We start from the raw sequence: 23,782 nt of genomic DNA on the forward strand, positions 1-23,782 counted from the left end.
CTGGGCTGGGCAGGGCCTCACTAATCCTTGGCCAGCATTGTGAGTCAGAAAATATTTAAATGACCGCCTGAGTCCTTTGAGGAGAGAGAGTTGGCAAGTTATCTTAGGGAGCTGAAGTGACTCTTAAGCAGCATTGCAGGAAAACAGGCGTAAAGTTGACACCAATGTTAGCAGCTTTCTTTTACTATTACCTCTTAGAGTGAGATAATAATGACAATGCTACCAAATTTTATTGAGCACTTACTATATGGTGGAATCTGGCTTGTTTAACTCTATTGGTTTAAATGTTAATTTTGTCTAAAAAAAGTTCCTGTACCTTCACAGAAACATCTTGAATAATGTTTGATGAAATATCTGAGCCTTAGGGTCTAGCCAAATTGATATTTAAAATGAAGTATCACAGAGGTTAAGATACTGTTTGAAGTTGTTCAGCAGAAAGGAATAAGGCGATGGAAGCAGAAGCGTGGTACTGTTACAGCTGGGAGGACTTTCAGAAAGAACTCCATCTGCCATGACTAATTGCAAAATAAGATCATCCCTCTGCAGTTACAGAGCGACAGACAGTATGGATTGGCAGATGGGGTGGGGGCCGGAGTGGCTCAGATTTTCTGCCTTTGAGTTGAATGGATTTTTCTTACATTTCACCTTTAGATCACAGGCCTGAAAATTCATGGCCCTAACTGAGCAGGGCCATTTATCTGCAGCTACTGGGTGCTTGTTCAGTAGTTTGATCTCAATTGCTTTATGTGCTAATGAGGCATTTGTGTTTTAGCCTAAACTTGGGAGACTGCTCCTGTCTTCTGAGCCACCAGCTGCCACACAGCTGTGGTGGCCTTTGGGTCACTGGCCACAGGAACTGTTGGTGCCTGGGGCTGTCTGTGGGGGAACTCAGGCTGCATGTGTAAATGTGGTGTCCCAGACAACATTATTATAGTTTTAATTGTATCTTTTTTTTTAAATTGAGATATGTCACATACCATAAAATCAACCACATTAAAATACACAATTTAGTAGTAGTTTTGGGTATATTCACAAGGTTGTGCAGCTGTTACAACTGTCTGATTCCAGAATATTTTCATCATCGCAGAGTACATTTATTTTGAAATAAATATTCAATAACACTGTCCCATGATGAGGTCTGTCCCATCAGTACATAAACACGCATGCTGTTATTTTTTCCAATTTAAAGAAAAAAAGAAAACAACCCACGCACTTCTTTCCTTCAGCCAGACTGCCATTTCTTTTCATTTGAGAGCAAAATTTCTTGAAAGAATTGTCTGCACTTGCTGACTCCCAATTATTTGCCCCCTGCGCTTTCTCACTATTTTTTAATAAAAAAAGTGATAAACTATACATAACATGAAATTTACCATCCTAGACATCTCTAAGTGTTCAATTTAGTGTTAAGTATGTTCACACAGTTGTGCAGCCGTTTCCTGGACTTTTTCATCTTGCAGAACTAAAACCCGATATTCATTAAATGACTGTGGTCCATTTCTCCCTCTCCCCAGACCCTAGTAGCCACCACCCTGTTTTCCGTCTCTATGAATTCACTACTCTAGATGCCCCCTACAAGTAGAATCAATACGTGTATTTATTTGTGAGGCAGTATTTGTCTTTCTTGGTGACTGGCTTCTTTCGTTTAATGTCTTCAGTTTACATCCAAGTGGTAGCATTTGTCAGAATGTGCTTTGTTTTTTCCCTGAGGCTGAATAGTATTCCATTGTATGTAAAAGATCACATTTTGATTATCCATTCATCTGTTGTGGAGGCCTTTGGTTTGCTTCCACTTTGGCAGTTGGATAATGTTGCCATCCCAATTCTCTATCTCTTTCTTCTTCTTTTTTTCAATATTTTGGTTTTGCTGCACAATATGTGAGATGTTATTAGCTCCCCCAACCAGGGATCGAACCTGGGCCCCCTGCATTGGCAGCGAGACGTCTTAACCACAGGACCACCAAGGAAGTCCCACAATAGTCTTTTGAGCCCATTATTCCTCATGAATATCTCTTGCCCAGGTCTGCAGTGACTGCCCTGCTCTTCATCCCAGTGGCCCATTCTCTAGCCCCATCCTGCTTGGCTATCAGCAGTGTTTGACAGTTGGTCATTTTCTCTTCCCCGAAGCTCTTTCTTTACCTCGCTTCCAGGACACTGGTCTTCTTCCCACACCTCAGTTGAGGGCAGTTCTGTCTCTGCTCGTCACCCGGGCTGCTACCACCCTTGTCCAAGCCCCTCTTCAACATAACGGGGTTTCTCACTTCCTTCACCTTTACTGAGATATCACCTTCTCTGGCCATCATATCTAAACTGTCAGCACTACCCCCACACTCCTCTCTACCTTTCTAGATTTATTTTGTCTCTTAACTTCTGTCACCGTCCAGTGTAGCGTGTATTTTGCTCATTCATCTTACCGTTTTCTGCCTCCCCTACTAGAATGGAAATTCCATGAGGGCTGGGGTTTTTCTTCTATTTTGCTCCCTACCATATCCCCCACACTTCGCCTGGCACTGAGTAGATGCTCAGTAAATATTTGTTGAACCAGTAAATAAAATTTTGGAAAATAGAGATTAAAAGCGGCATGCTGCGATTCATGGGGTCGCAAAGAGTTGGACACGACTGAGCGACTGATCTGATCTGATGATTCTTTCATTATGATACAATTCTTGCCATATTTTCTTACATGTGAATTGTTACATATAAGTGGGTCTGTATTTGTGTGTCCTGTTTTTTCCCACCAGACATTACTCCATAAGACTTCTTTTTTTCTTAAGTTGCTACATAATCTTCATGATTACTTGCTGAACAGCTGCATATTGTTTTCACTGAATGGATGTAGCAATTTTATTTAACCTTGTTGTTTTGTTTAGCACTATTGGGCAGCCTCCAATTTGTTGCTATTGGAGATTACACCGCAGTGTGTGTCGGGCATTTGCCCTGCCTCCCTCCCTCTCTTCTGAAAAGACTCCTCATTCTTTTGATCCCAGGAGGGGACTGCAGCCCAGGCTGGGCCTGTCATGGTTGCCCAGCCACTTGGCTGTGGTGATTGGTCCAGGGATGCATATAGGCCCAGCCAGGATAGGCCATGGGCTTCCCTTGGGTCACCCTGACTCAAAAGTGGCAGAATAAATGCTCAGAGGCACCAGAGCTGTAAGGGGGGGCCCCTTCCTCAGAGAGAATGGAGTGGTGACAGTATAAGGAGGGAGATGAGCCCATCACTTGTGATCCAGTGCCTGGGCTGAGCTGTTTCGTTATGCTTCCAACAAATTCCCCTTTTCACTGATGTAGATGGAGTTGGATTTCTCACTGCAAAGAGAGAGTCTAGAATAATCCAACTCAATGAGCATCCCCACTCACTCCTACCCCCTGCCCCCATTCCCTTTTTTAGTTCTTTAGTCCAGAGCAAGAAAAGAGGTTACAGGGTACCTAAGGCATCTTTCGGGACAGAAAATGCATTTTAGCAGAAGAGCTCAATTATTATTATTATTTTTTGGTCATACTGGAGAGAGAGTGTGAAAGCATCATCGATCTGTATTCAGATGCTGGCACTGCTATCCCGTAGGGGTAACCTCAGTTTATTTGTCTGTAAAATGGGGGTGAAAATAATCACACCCTACCTCAGGGAATTGTTTTGAGGACTAAATGAGTTAACACACACACACAAAATCTTCAGAATGGTGTGTAGCAGAGTGAAGGAACGCTCACTGAGCATTAGCTGTGGCAGCTGCTGGGTTATGATGCCCAACTCTTAAAAGGGTGTGTGTGCTCAGTCATGTCCAACTCTTTTTTCAGCCCCATGGACTGTGGTCCGCCAGGCTCCTCTGTCCATGGAATTTTCCAGGCAAGAATGCAGGAGTGAGTTGCCATTTCCTCCTCTAGGGGATCTTCCCGACCCAGGGATCAAACCCACATCGCTTGTATCACCTGCATTGGCAGGCGGATTCTTCACCACTGAACCTTGGGAAGCCCATCTTAAAAGGGCAAGAGGAGTTAAACAGAACTCCCATGTGATGTACTAACAGCAATTCCATTCCTGTGTGTACACCCATAAGAAGTGGGTGTACCCATACGTGTATCCAGAGATGCTTGCACACACAGATTCATACCAGTGTTATTCACAGTAGCTGAAAAGTACAAGCAACTCGGGTGTCCGTTGGCACATGAATGGACAGAATACGGCGCATGCATACAATGGCACGTTACTCAGCCACAGAAAGGGAGGAAACAAGCCACAGCTTGGATGTACCTTGAAAACACAATGCTAAGTGAAGTAAGCCAGGCACAAAGGGACAGACATTGTATGATTCCACTTCTATGACGTATGAATAGGCAAGTTCATGTAGATAGAAAGTAGAATGAAGGTTACTGGGGCCCAGGGGGAGGGAGGCCCCCGCTATGTATTAAGCAACTCGTGTTTAATGAGTATGGAGCTTCTGTTTGGAATGATGAAAAAGTTTTGAGATGGATAATGGTGATAGTTGTACAACATTGCTAGTGTACTTAGTGCTCCTGAATTGTACACTTAAAAATGGTTAAAATGGTAAATTTCATGTTGTAAATTTTTCCACCCCCCCCTCAAAATGTAAGAGTAGTTAGAGGGTGTGAATGGGTGTGAACTATGGTGGGTCTCCTGGACTTTTTCTTTACATTCTCAAGTTAACTCAAAATGAAGCAAACCACGGTGGAAAAAACGGCACAGACTGAAACAGGATGGGTGGTGGTGGCGGCAATGGGGTGAACTACCCAGGAGCCCACAGCGTCCTTCCAGTGTTTGACACTGCAGGCTGGGACCTGGCGTGGGACGAGCAGGCCACCAGGCCAGAGGGTGGGAGAGGAGGGACAAGGACAGGGTCCAGATGAGTGTTCCTAGTGACTATGTCAGTTCTGTCCTGGGTCAGATGGGCCCAACCCAGAGCTAGAGACCATGTGAGTCACAGCTCACCCTCCAGGGAACAAAGGGATGTGGCAGGGAGGGGCTGGGCTGTGACTCAGAGGCCATGGCCTCTGTGAGCTTCCCACCAGGTGTGTGGAGGCCCCCTCCGACTCCCTGATTGGCTTCCCCTGTGGGGGTGGTAGCAGGGGTACCCACTTCTGTGCAGGCGTTGAGAAGGCTCCCCAGCAGAGCCTTAACGTTGTCCAGAGTTCTTTCCCTGCTCGTTTTTGGAAATACAAACACAATAATAATAGCAGCAACATTGCTTGAGCAATATGCTCAAGCTCAGGGCTCTGTGCATTTAATCTTCAAGCTTCATCTCACCTTGTCAGCTAGTCTTATCAGTCCCACTTTACAGAAGAGAAAATGGGCTTATAGGGATGAAGCAACTTGCCTGAGGCCACACAGGCTGCACGTGGCAGAGATTCAGGAGGCTGGACTTGTAACCATGACGGCACATAAACACACACAGACACACACACATTCGCGCAAGATTAGACTCCAATACGTGACTTTATCTCTGGGTCTTAGTTTTAAAGACAACTTTAATACTTTTTTCTTTGTGCTGATGAAAAAAAGTTGGAAAATACAGATAACAAGTATATTCAACAACAAAAAGATCATTCGGTCTGGTTGCATTTTAGCATTTCAGTTCATTTTTATTGGTTCCTTTGGGATTCTGAAGAGTAGATGACATTAAACAAACCCAGTGAGTACTCAGTGCCCCTCACTCTGCAGGGCACTGTGAGTATCACAGTCATGACAGTTCTGTCCAATGTTTGTAAAATGGTGATGGTATTTCAGAAGGACCAGGCTCCTTTGGAACAAATTACTTTAAATATTCCAATAAATAAGTGTAGTATAGTTTGCCCCGGAGGGAGCAAGCTATAATATAATACTTGTTTCTAAGGCATTGTTTTTCTGTGTGTAAAAGGCTACATGTCTTGTTTAATGAAAAGAAACTTGTTCCTTCAGTATTTTATTTGAAAGAGATTGTGGGAAATATGTAATTTTTCCCTGCTTACTGCCACTTCTTAATGAATGTGGCAATGATGAGAACAGGACCAAAAAGGTTAAATCCAGTGAACAGGGGGGAAGGGAGATTCATCTTAGCCCATAGTTTAAATCTCATCTCCTGAAGTTTTATTGGAGTTAACCAGTTGGTAAACTGACTCATCCAGGTGGCCCATCCTCGACTTTTTTCCTGTCTGTCTAGTATCAACAGAAAAATCAGTAAGAGTAAAATTAAGTACCCGGTTTTTTGTCCATTACAAAAAGACATTCATTTATACATTCATTCAACAAGTACATACTGAGTGATATGACGGCTGGGGTTTCGTTCATTGGGAGGGGTATAGAAGAGAAAAGGTTAGGAATGACTTGACTATGGGGGTTGTATGGTGGTTATATTTTTTCTGCTTTTGTATGTGTTTGAACTTTTGCATTCAAAACTGTGTGTTGTGATATTGAGCATTTTAGCCTTGGGCCAGGCCGTATACTAGGTGCTGGGGATGCCTTGATGGTCAAGACAGGCTCAGATTCTGCCGTTTTAGAATCAGAAGACACTCATTCAGGAAGCAAGTGCTAATCAAATAGTCGCATGAATGTAAGTAAAATTACAGCTGTGATAAGTGTTGAGAAATCACCAGTTGAGATGCAAAAGTCTGCAGTGTCAACTCCATTTCACCCAGTACTGGTGGAGGTACGAAGTCCTCAGCTTGAGGTAGCATGAAGGGAGCAGGTGTATGTGTATGTATGTGTGTATGCTCATGGACATACACGCAAGCGTGCATTTGTGTGCAAGCTCAGTAAAGGCTGAGAGGCTGTGGTTCGTTGTCTGTCTGAAGCATGGTGTGATAGAAGGAATCCAGAGTAGACCAGCTAACTGAATGCTCTTCTAGAGAACTTCTGTGTTCAAGAGGATAACAGAGCATAATCCTCCAGTGAATTCTGATTCTGATTAGAAAAAAAAAAATCTGAACTTTTTCTCACCTTTCACTGCGTACTCTGCCCCTCCCTGTCATGCCTTCTAATCCCCATCCCTGCTGTTTCTCAGTCTGTGTATGCCATTCCTCCTGTCTAGAATGCTCTAACCCCTGCTCTTCTCAGGGCCAGCTCCTTTCCATATATAGGTCTTGGCTCAAATGTTGCAAGGGAGTCCTTCTCTTAGCACTTCCCTCTGTTTACTTTCTCTTCCCCCATTTTTTCTTAGTCTCTTCCCCAGGCTTTGAGCATGGTGACACAGGGGTGTGTCCCATAGCGTCACTCACCCCCAGCTGATACATGCAGACAGTGGGTGCTCAGCACATCTGACAGCCGGATGCTATCTTACATCATCCCTGTGCATATTCCTACTTGATTAGTTTGCATTTTAAAAGGATTTTGACCCATGGAGAGTTGTCAAAATGGGCTTAAGGGAAGTTACGGAAGCTTAATATGAGATGAGAGTACTTTGTGTATGGTCTGTGTCCAGAAATTCAAACAGTAGGGTCATGTACATCTGAATTCTCTTGGGCTGCAGGAGGTGAGGTGAAAAGAGATTCTTCTGCCGGCTCCAGTTCAAGGAAAGGGGTATTTGGGAAGCCCCATCTGTCTCGTGGAGAAGGCAATGGCAACCCACTCCAGTACTCTTGCCTGGAAGTACTTGGATGGAAGTACTTCCATCCAACCCATGGATGGAAGAGCCTGGTGGGCTGCAGTCCATGGGGTCGGTAAGAGTCGGACATGACTGAGTGACTTCACTTTCACGCATTGGAGAAGGAAATGGCAACCCAGTCCAGTGTTCTTGCCTGGAGAATCCCAGGGACGGGGGAGCCTATTGGGTGGGGGTGGGGGGCATGAAGAAATGAGGGCTATAAATGTTTTATAATTTGATTTAGTTGGTGGTTATGCTGCTGCTGCTGCTAAGTCACTTCAGTCGTGTCCGACTCTGTGTGACCCCATAGACGGAAGCCCACCAGGCTCACCTGTCCTTGGGATTCTCCAGGCAAGAACACTGGAGTGGGTTGCCATTTCCTTCTCCAATGCGTGAAAGTTGGTGGTTATATTGGAGTATAAATATCTAAAAACATTAATAACTTGTACACATTAGATTTGTGTAGTTTATGTTGCAAACTATTGTGTTATGTATGCATACATTTTGTTATGTATGCAAAATATATGGCAGTCTTTCTCTAGAGTTGGTGAAGGAAGGTTGGGGAGCTGAAACAGTGTCCGAGGCCAGGGCAGGCTGGAGGGGAGGCGAGGTTGGAGCCCGTGAGAGGCTGGATTTTCCCCTGCCATGGTGCCCTGGTGTGTTCCTCCTCGTCCTCACCCACCTCACCCTCATAGCATGTGAGCAATAGCCACCATCCACCAGTCCCTAGCATGAGGCTCCCTTTGCAGAAAGGGTTGGCGCTTGGGAAGGAGGGCGGTTGGCTGTTCCTAACTGTGGTGCTGTTGAAAGGAGAGAGGTATCTATCTGCTGTGTCCTCGGAGTCCCTGAACATCCCATCCTGGAAGGGAGAGAACCTGCCCATTGGCTAGCTTTACCTGAAGCTGATGGTTAAATGGTGATGGTGGTGGTTGGTGTTACTGGGTAGGTTGGAGGGGATCCAGTGAGGAGGTGGAACCTGCTTCTGTCTGCCTGGGCCTGACGCTTGGCACCCACACCTTGGGCTGATCCTTTGTAACAAATTAAAGTGTGTTGTGTAGATTGCCCAGGGCAGCTTTGTGGGTCTGCTGGGGCAGATCTCCAAGCTGAATGGCCTGAGGTTCCCTGGGCTGCGGTTGGTGCTCTAGAGGATCCCTGGCTCCATGCTTGGCTGCCCTTGCTGGTGTCTTTCTGACAGGCCTGGCTTCTTGAGAGAGAATAAGCACTCTGGTTATGGATCTGAATGCTAGCATGGTTTGACTTGTATCTGTTTATATCTTTGTGGTCTGCCATGTTCTGTCAAAGTTTTAAGCTACTTCACCAAGAGGAGGTGAGGAAGGTGCAGGTGTTAAGAGTATCCGAGGCTCTGGAGCCGGAGTTCCCAGGTTCCCAGGCCTGACTGTACCAGAGACGGCTGGCAGCTTGTGCACCACTGCGGCGCCTTGGCGGGTGGCCTTGAGCGAGTCGCTCTGTCCCTTTGCGCGTCAGTCTCTCTGTTGGATGATGGAGGATGCATTTGCGATGAATCTGGATAACATGAGTAACAGTGCCACCTCTGGGTTGTTGTGTGGATTTAGTGGGGTAATTAGTGTAAAGCGCTAAGACCTGGTACACAGTCCGCGCTCCTGATGTTAGTGGCGGCGGCGGCAACAGTGAAGAGCACTTAGGCGGGCTGGAGGAGTAAAGGGCCCAGGGCCATCATGGGCCCAGCGTGTCAGCACTGGAGCGTACTTGACTTGTCAGGGCTCAGGGTATGTTTGATCACTTTCTATTTTTTATTTTTCCTTCACCTGACCACAGGTCCTCCATCCCTTATCCACAGTTACAGAATCAAGACACAACTACATGATTTTTTAAAAAGTTTGATGCAAACTCATTGGATGCCCAGATCTGAGATAATAGGAGCCTCTTCAGAGTGTGTGGCAGAAAGTCACATGTTCAGCTGCAGAAATATTTACGAACTTGACCGTGGATGCTCCACTTGACCCTGCTGCAGCTGTATGGAACATACTATACATACTTCCTGTTACCTTTGTAAAATGCAAATGTTATGAGTTCTGAAATGCATTCAGCTCCAAGGGTTTGGAGGAGTTGTGGCTGTGGTTTATCCTCTCGGTGGCCAGTGAGGCCAGTTTCTCTTTTTCGCTAATATGAAGGGATCCTGAAATGAGTATCCTTGATAGACTTGGAATTGCTGGGTCAGCGAGCAGGCAGATTTTAAATTTTTGTTAGCTCTTGGCAGATTGCCTTTCAAGGAGATCAGAGAAAATGGCGATTCAGTCCACCAGTAGCACGTGAGTGTGAATTTGGCCCCACTGCTCCCCTGCTTCCGTGAGCCTCCTCAGCCACGCGTGGTCCCAGGCTTACATCCTAGCTCCTCCCTGTCACGTTCGTAGGCCTCCCTTCCCAGTCTAGCCCTGGCCTGTCTGCCCAGACTGACTTTCTGGCCCTTCTGCTGCCACCTCACCGTCCTTGAGCCTCTGACCAGCTGCAGAGTCCCTTGGTCAGTCAACCACCATAGTCCACCCCACCCCACACACCCCGGACTTAACCCTGGACTGGACAGAACTCTGTGGCCTTGTCTTCTGGGGAGAGCTGAGGGTCTGAGCTGAGAGAAGTTAGCCTGGAGGAGTGGAGGGGAAGCTCTGTGGGAAGTCCCGGAGGCAAACTTGGGAGGAAGATTTGTGTCTTCTGGCCGGTGGAAAGCCCTTGCAAAGGATTAAGCCAGGGAGTGACCTGGCTGACGGGACTCATACTTTATGCATGTGCTCAGTTGCTAAGTCATGGCCAACTCTTTGAGACCCCATGGACTGTAGCCCGCTGCGCTTCTCTGTCCATGGATTTTCCAGGCAAGAATACTGGAGTGGGTTGCCATTTCCTTCTCCAGGGGATCTTCTCGACCCAGGGATGGAACCCGTGTCTCTTGCATCTCCTGCATCGATTGGAAGATTGTTTACCACCAGCGCCACTGGGGAAGCCCACAGGCTATAATGGAAGGTTAAAGTGGTGTTAGCAGTTGATTTGGAGAGAAGGGGGTCAGGCCTTGTCACTGACTGTTGATGAAGAGTAAGACAGGAGAGAGAAAGGCCAAGGTCATAGAGGTGGGGCTTGAGGAGGGGATGCCAGTGAAGAGGGCACGTGCTGCCAGGGTTCGAATCCCAGCCTCGGCTCTGGTTGGCAACAGGACTTTGGGCCAGGGCATTTCACTGTACCATATGCCTCACTGTTCTCATCTGTGAGGTGGGGCCTCCAGCTCCGCTACAGGGCTGTGCTGAATGTGAGTGGTGTCAGCAGTAGTCAGAGGGATGGCCCATAGCCGGTGCTGTGCAAAGCCGTCCTTCATGCTGTACCCTCAGTCTCCCCAGACTTGGCTTCCATCAGTTTCCAGATTCATGTTCTTGTCTGGCCCTGCTTTCATTTTCTTGCTGGATTGAGTCCCTTGAACCTGAATCACAGGCGGTGGATGGAGCTTGGACACCTGCGTTTCAGAGAAGTTCCCCAGGTGGACCCAGCTCTTCCCCGTAGGGCAGGAACGGTGTCTCCTCAGAGCCAGTCCCCTGGGCAGCCCTGGGTGGATGCTCTTGGAATGAATGAACCATCGACCACTGTCTGGTCTCATTTGCTCACAGACAGACCCAGCAGGCTGGACCGATCCAGCTTCCAGAGCAGCCTGCTGTGGGGCTGGCTGCCTCAGAGTCACCCTGGGGGTTGTTGGTGTGTCATCAAAGGGCACATTCCCAGGCCCAGCGTTGCAATTCTGATTCGGGAGACCCGAGTTGGGGCCGAGTGTGAGCCTGTGCGTGGACGATTCTGTGTTCTGCCTCCGGACACCTGAGGGCCCCGAGCACCGTGTCCTTCTGGCTGTGACACCCTGTGAGTCTGTTAGGGAAACACAAGGCCCTCGGCCTCAGCCACAGGCCCTGGCATGTCCTGCCGTGTTGGGTGAGGACACCTGTGGGCCCCGAGCACCGTGTCCTTCTGACTGTGACACCCTGTGACTCTGGTAGGGAAACACAAGGCCCTCGGCCTCAGCCACAGGCCCTGGCATGTCCTGCCGTGTTGGGTGAGGTTGACTTTCTCACTGCCAGGTCACCAGGTGTGGTTTCTGGGTAGTGGCAGCAGCTGCTCCCCTCCTGCAGTCAGCAGGAATGAAAACACCTGGGTGTTTTGAACTTGAGTGTCCCTCTGCTGCTACCCCAGATTGCACAAGAGCTAGTGTCTTTGTCACAGCTGATGCCTCAATGACTTGGGGGCCTCTGCCTCCAGTCTCCTTTGGTTTGTGGTCTCATTCTCCCTGCCAGCCCCTTGGGAGGGGGTGATGGGGAACAGCTGCTCTCACCACAGCAGAGCACAGGGCTTGGGTGCCAGGCTTTGCGTCCGGAAGCATCTGCCCCTTCCCATTGTCCGCGCCTTTCTGGACACAGAGGAAGGCTTATAACCGGGCAGAAGGGCCCTCCTTCACTCCTGTCTCCCTGCCACCTGCAGGCTTTGGGTGAGTTTGTGGAAGGTGCGTTCTTGCTCTTGACCTCTGCAGCCTGCTGAGCTGTAAAGGTCCCATTGTGGTGTTGCAGGCACCTCCTGGTTACTTCTGTGCCTGAGAAGTGGGTGAGGGTTCAGCAGCTGGCAGAGCCAGGCCGGCACTGGACACGTGACTTGGCTGGCCCAGTGCAGCTTGCTCACACCTCCTTGTCATTTCTTGTGTGCTTTGCGGGCGTGTGCCTCTCGGAGAGGAGGGCAGGGATTTGGAATCCTGGAGGGGATTTTTCAGAGCAGATGCAGGTCTCAGCCTCCAACCTGGGAATCAGTGGAGGGGCCAGGTGGGCTGTCAGCAGGTTGGGGCTGGTGGAGCGGGTGAGGGTGGCATGCTCAAAGCCTCATTTGGGGTGACCATCACTGGCAAGGTCATTTTCTTTGTGACTGTGGTCGAGGTAGCCAGTTTACTGGCTCCTGAGGTCTCTGTGTCTGTGTGGTCTTGCCTTCTGGGTGGGTCTGGAATGGTTCCTCACCAGGTAGTTTTATATTCTCTGAAAGTGTTTCTCCCTCCTCGTTATCATGCTCCTGTTTGCTCAGTAGCCCAGTTCCCCACACTTCAAGTTCTGCCTCTCAGGCCTGTTAACCTAGCTGCCCCAGGCTCACTCTGTTCCAGCAGGGACCCTCTCTCTTACACCTTGCTCCCCGAGACCCCCAGTGCTAAATACAGTGTGGATTCTGGACTCTCTCACTATGGGACCGCTGACAAGTTGCTCACCTCTCCTCGGGACCCTCTGCTTTCTTGTCTGTTTCCTGTGGAGGGGAGGGGATGTCCGCCTTTGTGGAGCACTGTGCTCTGCTCTTCGCTGGCTCTGTGTTATCAAATCCCCAAAAAAGCGCTGTGGAGCTGACACTATTACCATCCTATTTTGTAGTTGGGGTAGTGCTTTGAAAATGCTCAGCTGCTTCAGTCGTGTCCAACTCTTTGTGACCCCATGGACTGTAGCTGGCAGGCTCCTCTGTCCATGGGGATTCTCCAGGCAAGCAGACTGGAGTGGGTTCCCATGCCTTCCTCCAGGGGATCTTCCTGACCCAGGGATCAAACCCGAGTCTGAGTCTCTTACATTTCCTGCATTGGCAGGCGGATTCTTTACCACTAGCGCCTCCTGGGAAGCCCATAAACGGGGAAACCAAAGCACAAAGTAGCCCTTTCTGGGCTCTCGAGGCCACCAAGTGGCAGAGGTCAAATTAGAGTCCCTGTAGTCTTAACTTCAGAACTGACAGGCTTGACTGGTTCTCTGTAGTGTGAATGTTTTCAGCATTTATAATATAGATCTTTCAGCACCTTATGGTACATCATGCTGTTGTGGAAATATGGTATCATGGAATCCCACCTGTCTTGCATTTGACTTATGTTGACTGAGCTGGAAGCTCTTAGAAGAAAGAAACAACCATTGAGGGATTCCCTGATGGCTCATTGGTAAAGAATCCACCTGCCAGGAGACACAGGTTTGATTCCCGATCTTGGAAGATCCCACAGGCTGTGGAGCAGCTAAGCCCGTGTGCCACAATTATTGAGCTTGTGGTCTAGAGTCTGTGTACCGCAACTACTAAAGCCCGCATGCCCTAGAGCACATGCTCTGCAACAAGAGAAGCCTCTACGAATGACAGGCTGGCACACTACAGCTAGAGAGTAGCCTCCACTCACTGCAGCTAAAGAAAAGCCCACGCAGCAATGAAGACCCAGCATCAGTTCAGTTCAGTTCAGTTGCTCAGTCATGTCCAACTCTTTGCAACCCCATGAATTGCAGCACGCCAGGCCTCCCTGTCCATCACCAACTCCTGGAGTCTACTCAAGCTCATGTCCATTGAGTCGGTGATGCCGTCCAGCCATCTCATCCTCTGTCGTCCCCTTCTCCTCTTGCCCCCAGTCCCTCCCAGCATCAGGGTCTTTTCCAATGAGTCAACTCTTTGAATGAGGTGGCCAAAGTATTGGAGTTTCAGCTTTAGCATCAGTCCTTCCAAAGAACACCCAGGACTGATCTCCTTTAGAATGGACTGGTTGGATTTCCTTGCAGTCCAAGGGACTCTCGAGAGTCTTCTCCAACACCACAGTTCAAAAGCATCAATTCTTCGGTGCTCAGCTTTCTTCATAGTCCAACTTTCACATCCATACATGACCACTGGAAAAACCATAGCCTTCACTAGACAGACCTTTGTTGGCAAAGTAATATCTCTGCTTTTCAATATGCTATCTAGATTGGTTGTAACTTTCCTTCCAAGGAGTAAGCGTCTTTTAATTTCATGGCTGCAGTCACCATCTGCAGTGATTTTGGAGCCCAAAAAATAAAGTCTGACACTGTTTCCACTGTTTCTCCATCTGTTTCCCAAGAAATGATGGGACCAGATGCCATGATCTTCGTTTCCTGAATGTTGAGCTTTAAGCCAACTTTTTCACTCTCCTCTTTCACTTTCATCAGGAGGCCTTTTAGTTCCTCTTCACTTTCTGCCATAAGGGTGGTGTCATCTGCATATCTGAGGTTATTGATATTTCTCCCGTCAGTCTTGATTCCAGCTTGTGCTTCTTCCAGCCCAGCGTTTTTTATGCTGTACTCTGCATATACGTTAAATAAGCAGGGTGACAATATACAGCCTTGATGTACTCCTTTTCCTGTTTGGAACCAGTCTGTTGTTCCATGTCCAGTTCTAACTGTTACTTCCTGATCTGCATATAGGTTTCTCACGACCCAGCATAGCCAAAAATAAATACATAAATTAATTTAAAGAAAAGATACAATCATTGAATCCTGCTCTTCCGCTTACATGAGTGTATATTCTGGAAGGGGTGGTGGGTAGGGCTGTCCTGCATGGGCTTCCAAGGGTTACATGACTGTGTGTTCCCTCTGCCCCAGCTACCGACTTTACCTGGAGTGCGATTAAACACACAGTCACCTACTCAGCACTGAGCTCTTTGAGGGAGGGGGCACCCCTCTCCAGAACCCACTTTCTCCAGGGTCCTTCCAGGGGAATTCTGGGTTCTTCAGGATTTCCCCACTAACTTTAGAAGTTGTCCTCCCGTGTCAGAGGCCTGATTGGTCCTTTCCTCCATAGGACCTTTCTCAGCTGATACCTGGGGGTAAGAGCACAGAGATGGAGCTAAGATTTAGCCAGAGCGTTTTCTTGGGGGAATCAGGCTGCGTATTTATTCAGGTGCCCGTTGTGGGTTTGGGAAGTTTGGAGGCCTCGGTCCAGGAGTCAGATCCAGCTGTTCAGTCCCCGTGGTCCACTTCCAGCTGCTGGAGCTTGGCTGAGCTGCTGAAGCCCGTTTCCTTCTCTGTAGCATGTGGCCAACAGTGTGCATCTCCTGGGGATGTCATGTGACTATATGCAGGTAAAGAGTGGGTCCTTGATATATTTAATTCCAGGGAATTTTATATTGTCTTCAAGTGCCTAGATGTCATGAAACATTATTTATAGTTGAGCTTCTCAGAGAAATCACCCCCTTTTTTGCAGGTGTTTTGAAGCAGTCTTTGGGCATGAAGTATGCTGTATGTAAGCATTTGTCTCTGCAGGAAATGAATGATGGTGAGGCAAACCAGACTACCTTCCTTGAGCTGAGTTAGTGAGTGTGACATGTGTCAGTTCTACGAAGTTCACGTTAATAAATGCCCTGTTTGGTGAAAAATCAGGTGAGGAAAATGTTGCCCTGACCAAAGGATCCAGTTTTATTCCCAGATGGCAACATTAGCACAAGGTCTATTCTAGGGCCATTTTACGAGAATCATCTCCCTTTTGGACTTCTGTTAAGTAGGGTGTGGTGGAGATAAGCACACTTATTTTTATGCTTGGCCCTGATTCTTCCACTCACTAGTTCTGTGGATGTGGGAAAGGCACTTAAACCTCTCTGTAAGAAGGAGGTAAGAGTCTTTATCTTACAGCGTTGCTGAGAAGGCTAAATGGGATCAAGCATTTGAAGCCCTCCGCAGGGTGCCTGGCATACAGGAAGGCTGCTGTCACCATTGCCTGTGGTGAGGAGGAGGGCAGAGACGACAATGGTGGCAGTGCGGACGTGGTGCCCAGATCCTTGGGGAGCCTGCATGCCCTCCCTTGGATGAACCGTGCTTGGGCAGTGTCCGTCCTGCAGTGGGCACACTGCTCTGTCTGACCTGTGTCTTACTCCCTCCTACCGTTGTGTCCTCTGTGAATACATGAGCATGCTCTCTGTGTATCAGCAAAAACAAACTGAGTGTCCATCAAAGACATTGTTGGAGAGGCTTAGAGGTTTTGTGAAAAGCACGTTTTTCAAACTTTTTTTGTTGTTGTTGCATTGGAACTATTTTATAGTGTGAGAACTTACCCAGGAACCCTGGCATATGGATCCTCTAGGACAGGAGATGCCCTGGTTGGAATCGCAACACCCTCAGGCCTAAGGACAGGCAGCTAGGAGCTGGACAGGACTTGAGCACTGGTGCTCTCCCCATCAAACCCTCCTCCTGGGATCTGGGATCCAACCTCCCACTGGGAAGACTGAGACTTGGGATGAGGACCTGAAAACTGAGGACCAGTCTCCTCTCCCTGTCTCCCCAAAGGAGCATGTGATGGAGGCCACTCGATGAGAACTGGAACTGTGGCTGCCACCAGGGCATGCTCAGCTCAGCCTCTCCATGCAGTTAAGCCATGTGGGGAGCCAACCACCGAAGCTGGAGGCTGCCTGGCCAGGGGCGAGTCCAGGATGCTTGTTGGAACATGTGTGATGATGGTGTTTGTCGGTTGTACCCATTCCATCACTGGGGCATCTTGACTTTGTGTCTAGAAATGTAACCCCGCGTCCTTGGGTCCCCAGCCTACATCTTCCTGAGAGAGTGACTTGAGGGCTCAGGTGGGTACTGAGGGAGCTTGCCTCTTGAAGCCTCATTTTATCGTGATGCTGGGGGTGGCCAACTCCCACGAGGGCCGCTTCATATCTTCAGGTGCGTGGCAATAGCCTCCAAGGTGCCCTGGTCCTGCAGCAAGTTTGTGTTGTCTTCCGTGAGAGTGGACAAGTGCAGTTGGTTGGATTTGTTCTTTCATCCAGGGAACTCGCATTTGTCAGCGTGCTCACAGTTGGCCTGCCTCTGCACCCAGTGTGGTCGAGAAGGCATGAGCACATATCGGGATTTGGGTGAGGGGGGAACATGGCAGGAGCACCAGGGAATCACTGGAGGACTGCGAAAGCCTGTGGGGATGAGAGTGGTTGTTTACAAAGTGTCCCTCTGAGGGTGGTAGTGGAGACCTCGTTCCTAAACTCTTGGTCTCCGACTCCCTACCCTCTAGGACCTCACAATGTCTGGCTTCCAACACTGATCTCTAACTGAGTGCATCTTCTTGGCTAAACACTCGGGGTAGATTGTCTCATTTTGCCCAGAGGCGCAGAGCTGGCTGAGACCAGATCCCATCCGTGGTTCCCTCTTGCAGCCATGGCTGCGGCTCCCCTTGTAGCTGTCCGTCTCTCCAGTACTGCTCCACCACACTGTGCTGTAACCATCAGGGTTTGTTTTTTAAACTTTGAGACAATTTTAATAACCCCCCAAATACGTCAACTCTTTTTTTTTGTTCTTGTAAAACTGCTAGTGGTCCAGATGTAACCGAAGCCCTCCCTAACCTCCAGCCAGTCCCACGCCCCTGCTCAGAGGTGGTGGTTTAGAAATGCCGTGTCCTGGGTAGTCTGCACACCCCAGGTGTAGGCACTCCCATCCATATCCACTTGGATGCTGCGGGCCAGTCTGTGGGAGGCTGAGGGCGTGCCGCCGTGTCTGCGCCGCTGGACAGAGCGCCGTTTGGTATCTGAGTGAGGGGCCAGCCTCTAAGGGACAGACTGCATGGGCTCGAGCCAGCGGCCAGCACTGAGGGTCATGGCATGATGTCAGTGTCATTATCTCCACTTCAGTTTATCTCTGGCCAAAGCAGCCCTCGGGGGCGGCGGCCTTGTTTGCAGTCAAGGCCTCTGGGCCACATTCTTTGGCCATGTGAGAGGTGAGGTCATTGAGGGCAGGTGGCTCAGGGCGTTGTGGTCACAGCCCCCATCGTCCAGTCTGTCTTCAACCCTGACTTTGGCTTTGGTCCTGAGGTTGGCGGACAAAAGAAGAAAAAATGTATCCAGCTCTCCCTGTTTTGATAAAAGCCTGGAGGACAGACCCTGACTATGTGCTGATAAATGTTTATAACGCTCCCGAAAGCCAAGCATGATGCAGAGGAAGGAGCGGGTGGGCTTCTTCAAATCTCTCCAGGGGGTGTGTTCCCTTCTGAGGTCTGAGACTGAAAAATTATTTTGTGATGAGTCTTGATTTGTTACTTGTGTTCTGTGAAAGTTTTTTTTTTTTTTTCCTTCTTAGTATATCTTTTTTTTGGGGGGGGAGGGAGAAATGTCACATATTTATTAAGCACCAGCTGTATGCCTAACCCAACTTGGGTGGGATGTTAAGCAGAGTGGGGTCTTGGTCAAGGGCACCACGGGCCCTGGGGTCAGATCACATGGACTCAAATCCCATCCTCTAGTGATGACTTCTGGGGCCTTGGGCAAGTTAATTGGCCATTCTGTGCCTCCAACTCAAAAGAGGGATCGTGGTAGCACCCCCTTCATTGGTGGGAGAAGAAGAAATGAGGTCCCGCTTGAGGAGTGCTGAACCTGATGCATGTTAGGTGCTCAGCAAAGGCAGCTGCGTCATTAGTTATTATGAACTAGCATTAGGCACTCACATGCAGCCAGAACTAGGAGGAGGATTGAACAGGCAGTTCCTCAACAGGAGAGACCTGATTTCCGTTCTTGAGAGTTTGTAGTCTGACTGGGGAGACTAGATTAAGGTGCTTGTCACTGTTAGCAATTACTGTGTGACAGTAGCAATTAAGAGCAGATGGTATGGTTTGTACTGCAAGTCCTGCAGAGGTTTAGGGGGAGTTCGGGGGGCAGGGGTTGTCAGGTGGGTGACAGGAATGAAGGGGAGACGGAGGACAGTGCAGCAGGGGTCAGGGGGACATTCCAGGTCTGTCTGGTGAACAGCTACTGGCAGGATTGGGTATGGTCAGGAAGTCAGCTGGGATCTGCTTCTTCCAGAGGTGAAGTGGCACACACCTGTGGAGTGGAAATGTGAGAGAGGCAGAGACACTTGCTGCTGCATTTGCTCCTCCTTCTTCTTCCTCGCCTCCTCCTTTAGTTCTAAATGCATTCATTGGATTTTCATAACTGTTGACTCCAATGGTGGGATGCAAAGTTGGGGAATTTAGCACGTCTGTGTCTATATTGACTTATAGAAAATAAGCAGTGACCTTTTTGAGAGGACTATGGAAGACTCTGAGTTGAAGGAAATGGTAGAGTAGACAAACTTGACCTGGTTCTGCCCTCTCTGCAGACAGACTCATACAGCAAGTGCTCCTGTGTTTGATGTCATCGATTCAGTGTTGTCTCGTGAGCGTCATCCTTGTTGCGGGTAGCTGTAGACTGTACGCTCTCATATGCTGGGAATTACCACCTTTTATTTCATTCATTCTACTGTTGATGAGCATTTGGATTTGCTTCTGGTTTTGGGCTGGAGGTGAGGCAAATAATGGCCCCTCAGAAGTTATCCATGACCTCACCCCTGGTTACAGGTACCATTCCCTGGTAATACATAGGACTGTGTTACGTCATCTGATGGAGGGACTTTGTAGGTGTGATTAAGTTAAGAGTCTTTTTTTTTTTTTTTTAATATTTGTTTATTTATTTGGCTGCTCTGGGTCCTTGTTACAGCACACGAAATCTTTGATCTTCATTGCAGCGCACGGGACCTTTAGTTGTGCCACATGAGATCATTTAGTTGTAGCATGTGGAATCTAGTTCCCCGACCAGGGATCGAACCCAGGGCCCCTGCACTGGGAACGTATATTCTTAGCCACTGATCCCCCAGGGAAGTCCCGAGTTAAGGGCCTTGACATGGGGAGATGATTTTAAAATCTCTGGGTGGGCCAGTATAGATACAAGGATCCTTGTAAGAGGGATGCAGGAGCATCTGGTAAGAGGATGAGCTGTGATGATGGAAGTGGAGGTGAGAGAAGGTGCTCCACTGCAGGCTGTGAAGAGGAGGAAGGGGCCATGAGCCAAGGAATGCATGGAGAGCTGGAGAAGCAAGGAAGTGGATTCTCCTCTAGAACCTCCAGAAGGAGTGCAGCCCTGCTGACCCATTTCTGATCTCCAGAACCGTAAGATGACAAATAGCACCAAGCTGGTGATTGTTACAGCAGCAGAAGGAAGCTAATACAGGACCATTGTGCTGAGAACAGTACTGCTGAGAACATTCTGGATAATGTCTCATGGTCCCTGTAGGTACCTGGGAGCAAAGGCAGGTTGAGTAGATATTACAGCCATCTTCCAGGGTGATTGGACCAGTCTGTGCTCCCACCAGCAGCAGGCTGTGAGAGTTCTGGTTGCTTCACATCCTCACCAACACTTGGTCGTCCTGAAAAGAGATGTTTCTCAGAGAAGAATTAGCCAGATTTGGTGTCCAGTGGAAACCTTGTAGGAAACTGATGCTGAGGAGATGCTGGTCACCACTGATGCAGGCCGTGGAGGAGGGGAGGTGGTGGTGCCAGTTTCTAGCTAGGGGGAATTAGGACTCCTCTTCCATGAAGGGACTGGCATAGCAAATGCTCAGTAGCTTTAGATTAATACAGAGCTTTCCAGCTAAAGAGTTGAAACAGCACTTACTTTCATGACTTGCTGATACTCAGGGTGAGTGGTGGGTCTTGTGAGGTGGGGGAAAGGCCTGCGCTGTTCTACCAGCCCCTCAGAGTTTGAACACTGCCCTCACTTAAGTGTCCAGACCTTAATCACAAGCTCATCACAATCTCTGTGAGCTCCAGTTGTGCCGTCCCTCAAAGGGGTGTGATCCCACCTTCCCTGTGCGGCCGTGGGTGGATGAGAGGAGCCTTTGCATGAAAGCCCTGAGCTTCCTGCCCACAGGTAGGAGGTGCTGAGTCAGTGGTTGCCCTGGCCATTACCAGCAGCAGTACTGAGCACATACATTCCTGCAGAAGTTGACAATTCTGGGTTCAGAGTAAGTGTTCAGGGGCCGAGTAGACGCCTTGGGAGGGATCTGAGAATATCACCAGGGCATCCAGGGCGGGTAGGGGCAGTCCCTCTAGAGACACTGTCTCCCCACAGCCCTGAGACTGCTTTTGAAAGTATGGTTTATTCATTCATACATTCAGCCAGCACTGAGCTTTCCCTTGCACATTATAATACCATGGTTAGGAACCCCCGGAACAAATGCTTTGCCATTTGCTGTCTGTACAACCTTTGACAAATCTTAACCCAGTTTTCCAATTCATAGAGTGAGGCAGCACCTGCTTCCTAGGGCTGGTGTGAGAATTTGCTGAGATAATCCATGTCAGTGTCTGTGCTTTGGGAATCCCTCAGGGCTGGGGTACAGAAATGGGTGTCCCAATCCCTGTCCTTACCTGCAGGCTGAAGAGCAGTGGTTTCTTGATGGCTCTGTACAGAAAACCTTCTCTAACACCAGGAGGTAAAGAATAAAACCTGACCCAGAACTAGCCAGTGGGCCCATGGAGGGCAGGCTCTGACCTCAAAGCTGCTGAGGAAATGTGACTTGGAGGAGAGTCTTCTGTTGGCATCATTTGGGATGTAGGTGTCAAATCCTCTTGCAGCAGTTACTGTGCTGCAGAAGAGCTTGCCACGCTGAGCAGATGTGGCTTCCAGGCCGAGGTGAGGGGGACTGAGGTGTCTACAGCTGCAGAAGTGGCCACTGCTTTCTGCTCTGTCCCCTCACTGCAGGGATGCAGTGGCACCTCTGGGACTCTGAGTTCAAATCCCACTACCTTCCATCCCTCCTCCTTCCGGGAGCCATTATCTTCCTTCTTGCCTTTTTCTTGTTCCCTCCATGATGCACAGGCCTTAGCTGAAGGAGTTAAACTCTGAGGGAAGCCAGCATCAGACAGGGGTCCAGATACTAAAAATATCTCATGGTGTGCTCTTTGCAAGTTAAAGAGCAGGGTTGAAGGCTGTGACTGCGGATTCTCCCCCAAACTGATTCTCCAGTGCCTCATAGTGCCGAGGTCCCAGGTATCTGGTCCTGTTCACCTGGATCTGAAAGTTGATCCACACGGTACTTTGATCTGGGAGAAGGCCAGACTCAGAGTAGAACACTTGGAGGAGGGTGGCACAGGGGGTGGGGAGGATTTGGCCAAGCGGCCTGTGATGCTCAGGAGTCATCGCAGCTGATGCAGTGGAGCTGGCCCGTGACAGCACAGCGTGAAGGTCATGGGTGTCAGAACTCTGCCTGGACCCCCTTTTGTCTAGGAGGCTCCAGGCTAGGGACCCGCACACCATCCCTCAACATGGCTTACACGGCCAGCTCTTACTGTGTTGAAACTGACAGCTGTTTCTTTGGTTACAAAGGAAGTAGCTGCTCAGTGTTCTGGCCGTGTTGTAGAAAGAGAATGTGTCTTTTAACGCTAGAGCCACACCTGGAGTGGTGAGGGGTGCAGCTCCTGAGACTGGAGAGGGAACCTCTGAGCTGTATCTCAGAGTCACCCTGGGGCAGGTGCTCAGGAAGTGGAATAGTGGGTGGAAACCTCCACCATCGGAATGTTCTCCCCAGGTCTGTCTATCCCTATCGGTTAGCCTCTGTTGCTCCTCAGCCCAGGCTAAAATCCTTAAATGCCGGTATGGCGCACATTCAGATGGCGTTTTACCATCCTGAGCAGTTGTTTTATGAAGTGAAGCTCACAGCTCATACTTGTGGGTCCCAGTGTTCCTGGCTCCAAACCACCTGCTCTGCCTTCAAGACATTTCACACAGGAAGAGATTACATGCTTATTAACACTTCTTCATCCATCAAATGCTGATGGAGTACCTGTTTGAAATGATGTGTGGTTTTACCAAAATTGTGACCCAGAGTAATTTGGCCTCACCTGTCTCCATAGACACACACTGTCCCAAGCTCCAAATAACCAAACTCACCCTCCGAAGGACCCCAGTGAAAATATTTAACATAGAGTCAACTTGATGAGAGTTTATCAGCCATAGGAACAAGAACCAATAGAACTTAAAGTTTTATTAAACTTAAAGTGACTTAAAGAACAAAGACATTTCTCTCGAAGATAGTAGTTCCAAGTTCAGAGGGCACCTGTGCTCCATGCAGAGTCACAGGCCCAAATGCCTTTTATCTTGTTGTTTTGTTATTTCCAAGTGCATTGTCATCATCTGCGTGGTCAGAACTGAGTTCCAGCCAGTGGAAAGGATGAACAAGGCTTGCCCATGTCTTGAGACCTAGATGGAGAAGTGAAAATATCACATCCTCTCATATTCCATTGGAACTCATACCTGGCTGCATGTAGCTGCAAGGATGCCTGGGAAATGTAGTCCCCGATAAAACTCAAATAACCCGTGGGCGAAAGGGAGAATGGATTTTGATGGACGCTGGGCAGCCTTTGACACATTCCTTTTGTATGTATTTAATGCGTCTCTGTGTTAACATAAGTGCACCCAGGTTATAAGTGTTGGTTATTTTGCTTTTTCAGAAAGGAGACCTGGATCTGTGACACAGCGTCCGTGGACAACTCCAGAGTAATGAATCAGTGTGCCTTTAGAGGAATAGAAGAAAACACAGAAAGGTAAAGATTTCTTTAAAAATTAAAAAAAAAATTCTTACATGCAACATAAGTGCAGTTCAGGACTTTTTATGAGTCAGTGGAGGCCATCAAGAATTTGGAGATAGCAA

The 23,782-nt window shown here is 48.6% G+C and overlaps 1 protein-coding gene across 3 annotated transcripts in view; it reads left to right on the forward strand.

Annotated features, from left to right (window-relative positions):
- Nucleotides 1-23,782, forward strand: part of ARHGEF3 (Rho guanine nucleotide exchange factor 3) — a 312,998-nt gene that overhangs the window by 10,996 nt on the left and 278,220 nt on the right. For all 3 annotated transcript variants that reach the window (XM_070360298.1, XM_070360300.1, XM_070360301.1), the window contains exon 2: nucleotides 23,583-23,675. In XM_070360298.1, the coding sequence (XP_070216399.1) occupies nucleotides 23,632-23,675 (44 nt within the window). In that variant the 5' untranslated portion in view covers nucleotides 23,583-23,631. The remainder of the gene's footprint in view (nucleotides 1-23,582; nucleotides 23,676-23,782) is intronic.

The sequence above is a fragment of the Bos mutus genome, chromosome 22 (genome assembly GCF_027580195.1).
Source record: "Bos mutus isolate GX-2022 chromosome 22, NWIPB_WYAK_1.1, whole genome shotgun sequence".
NCBI classification, from domain to species: Eukaryota; Metazoa; Chordata; class Mammalia; order Artiodactyla; family Bovidae; genus Bos; species Bos mutus.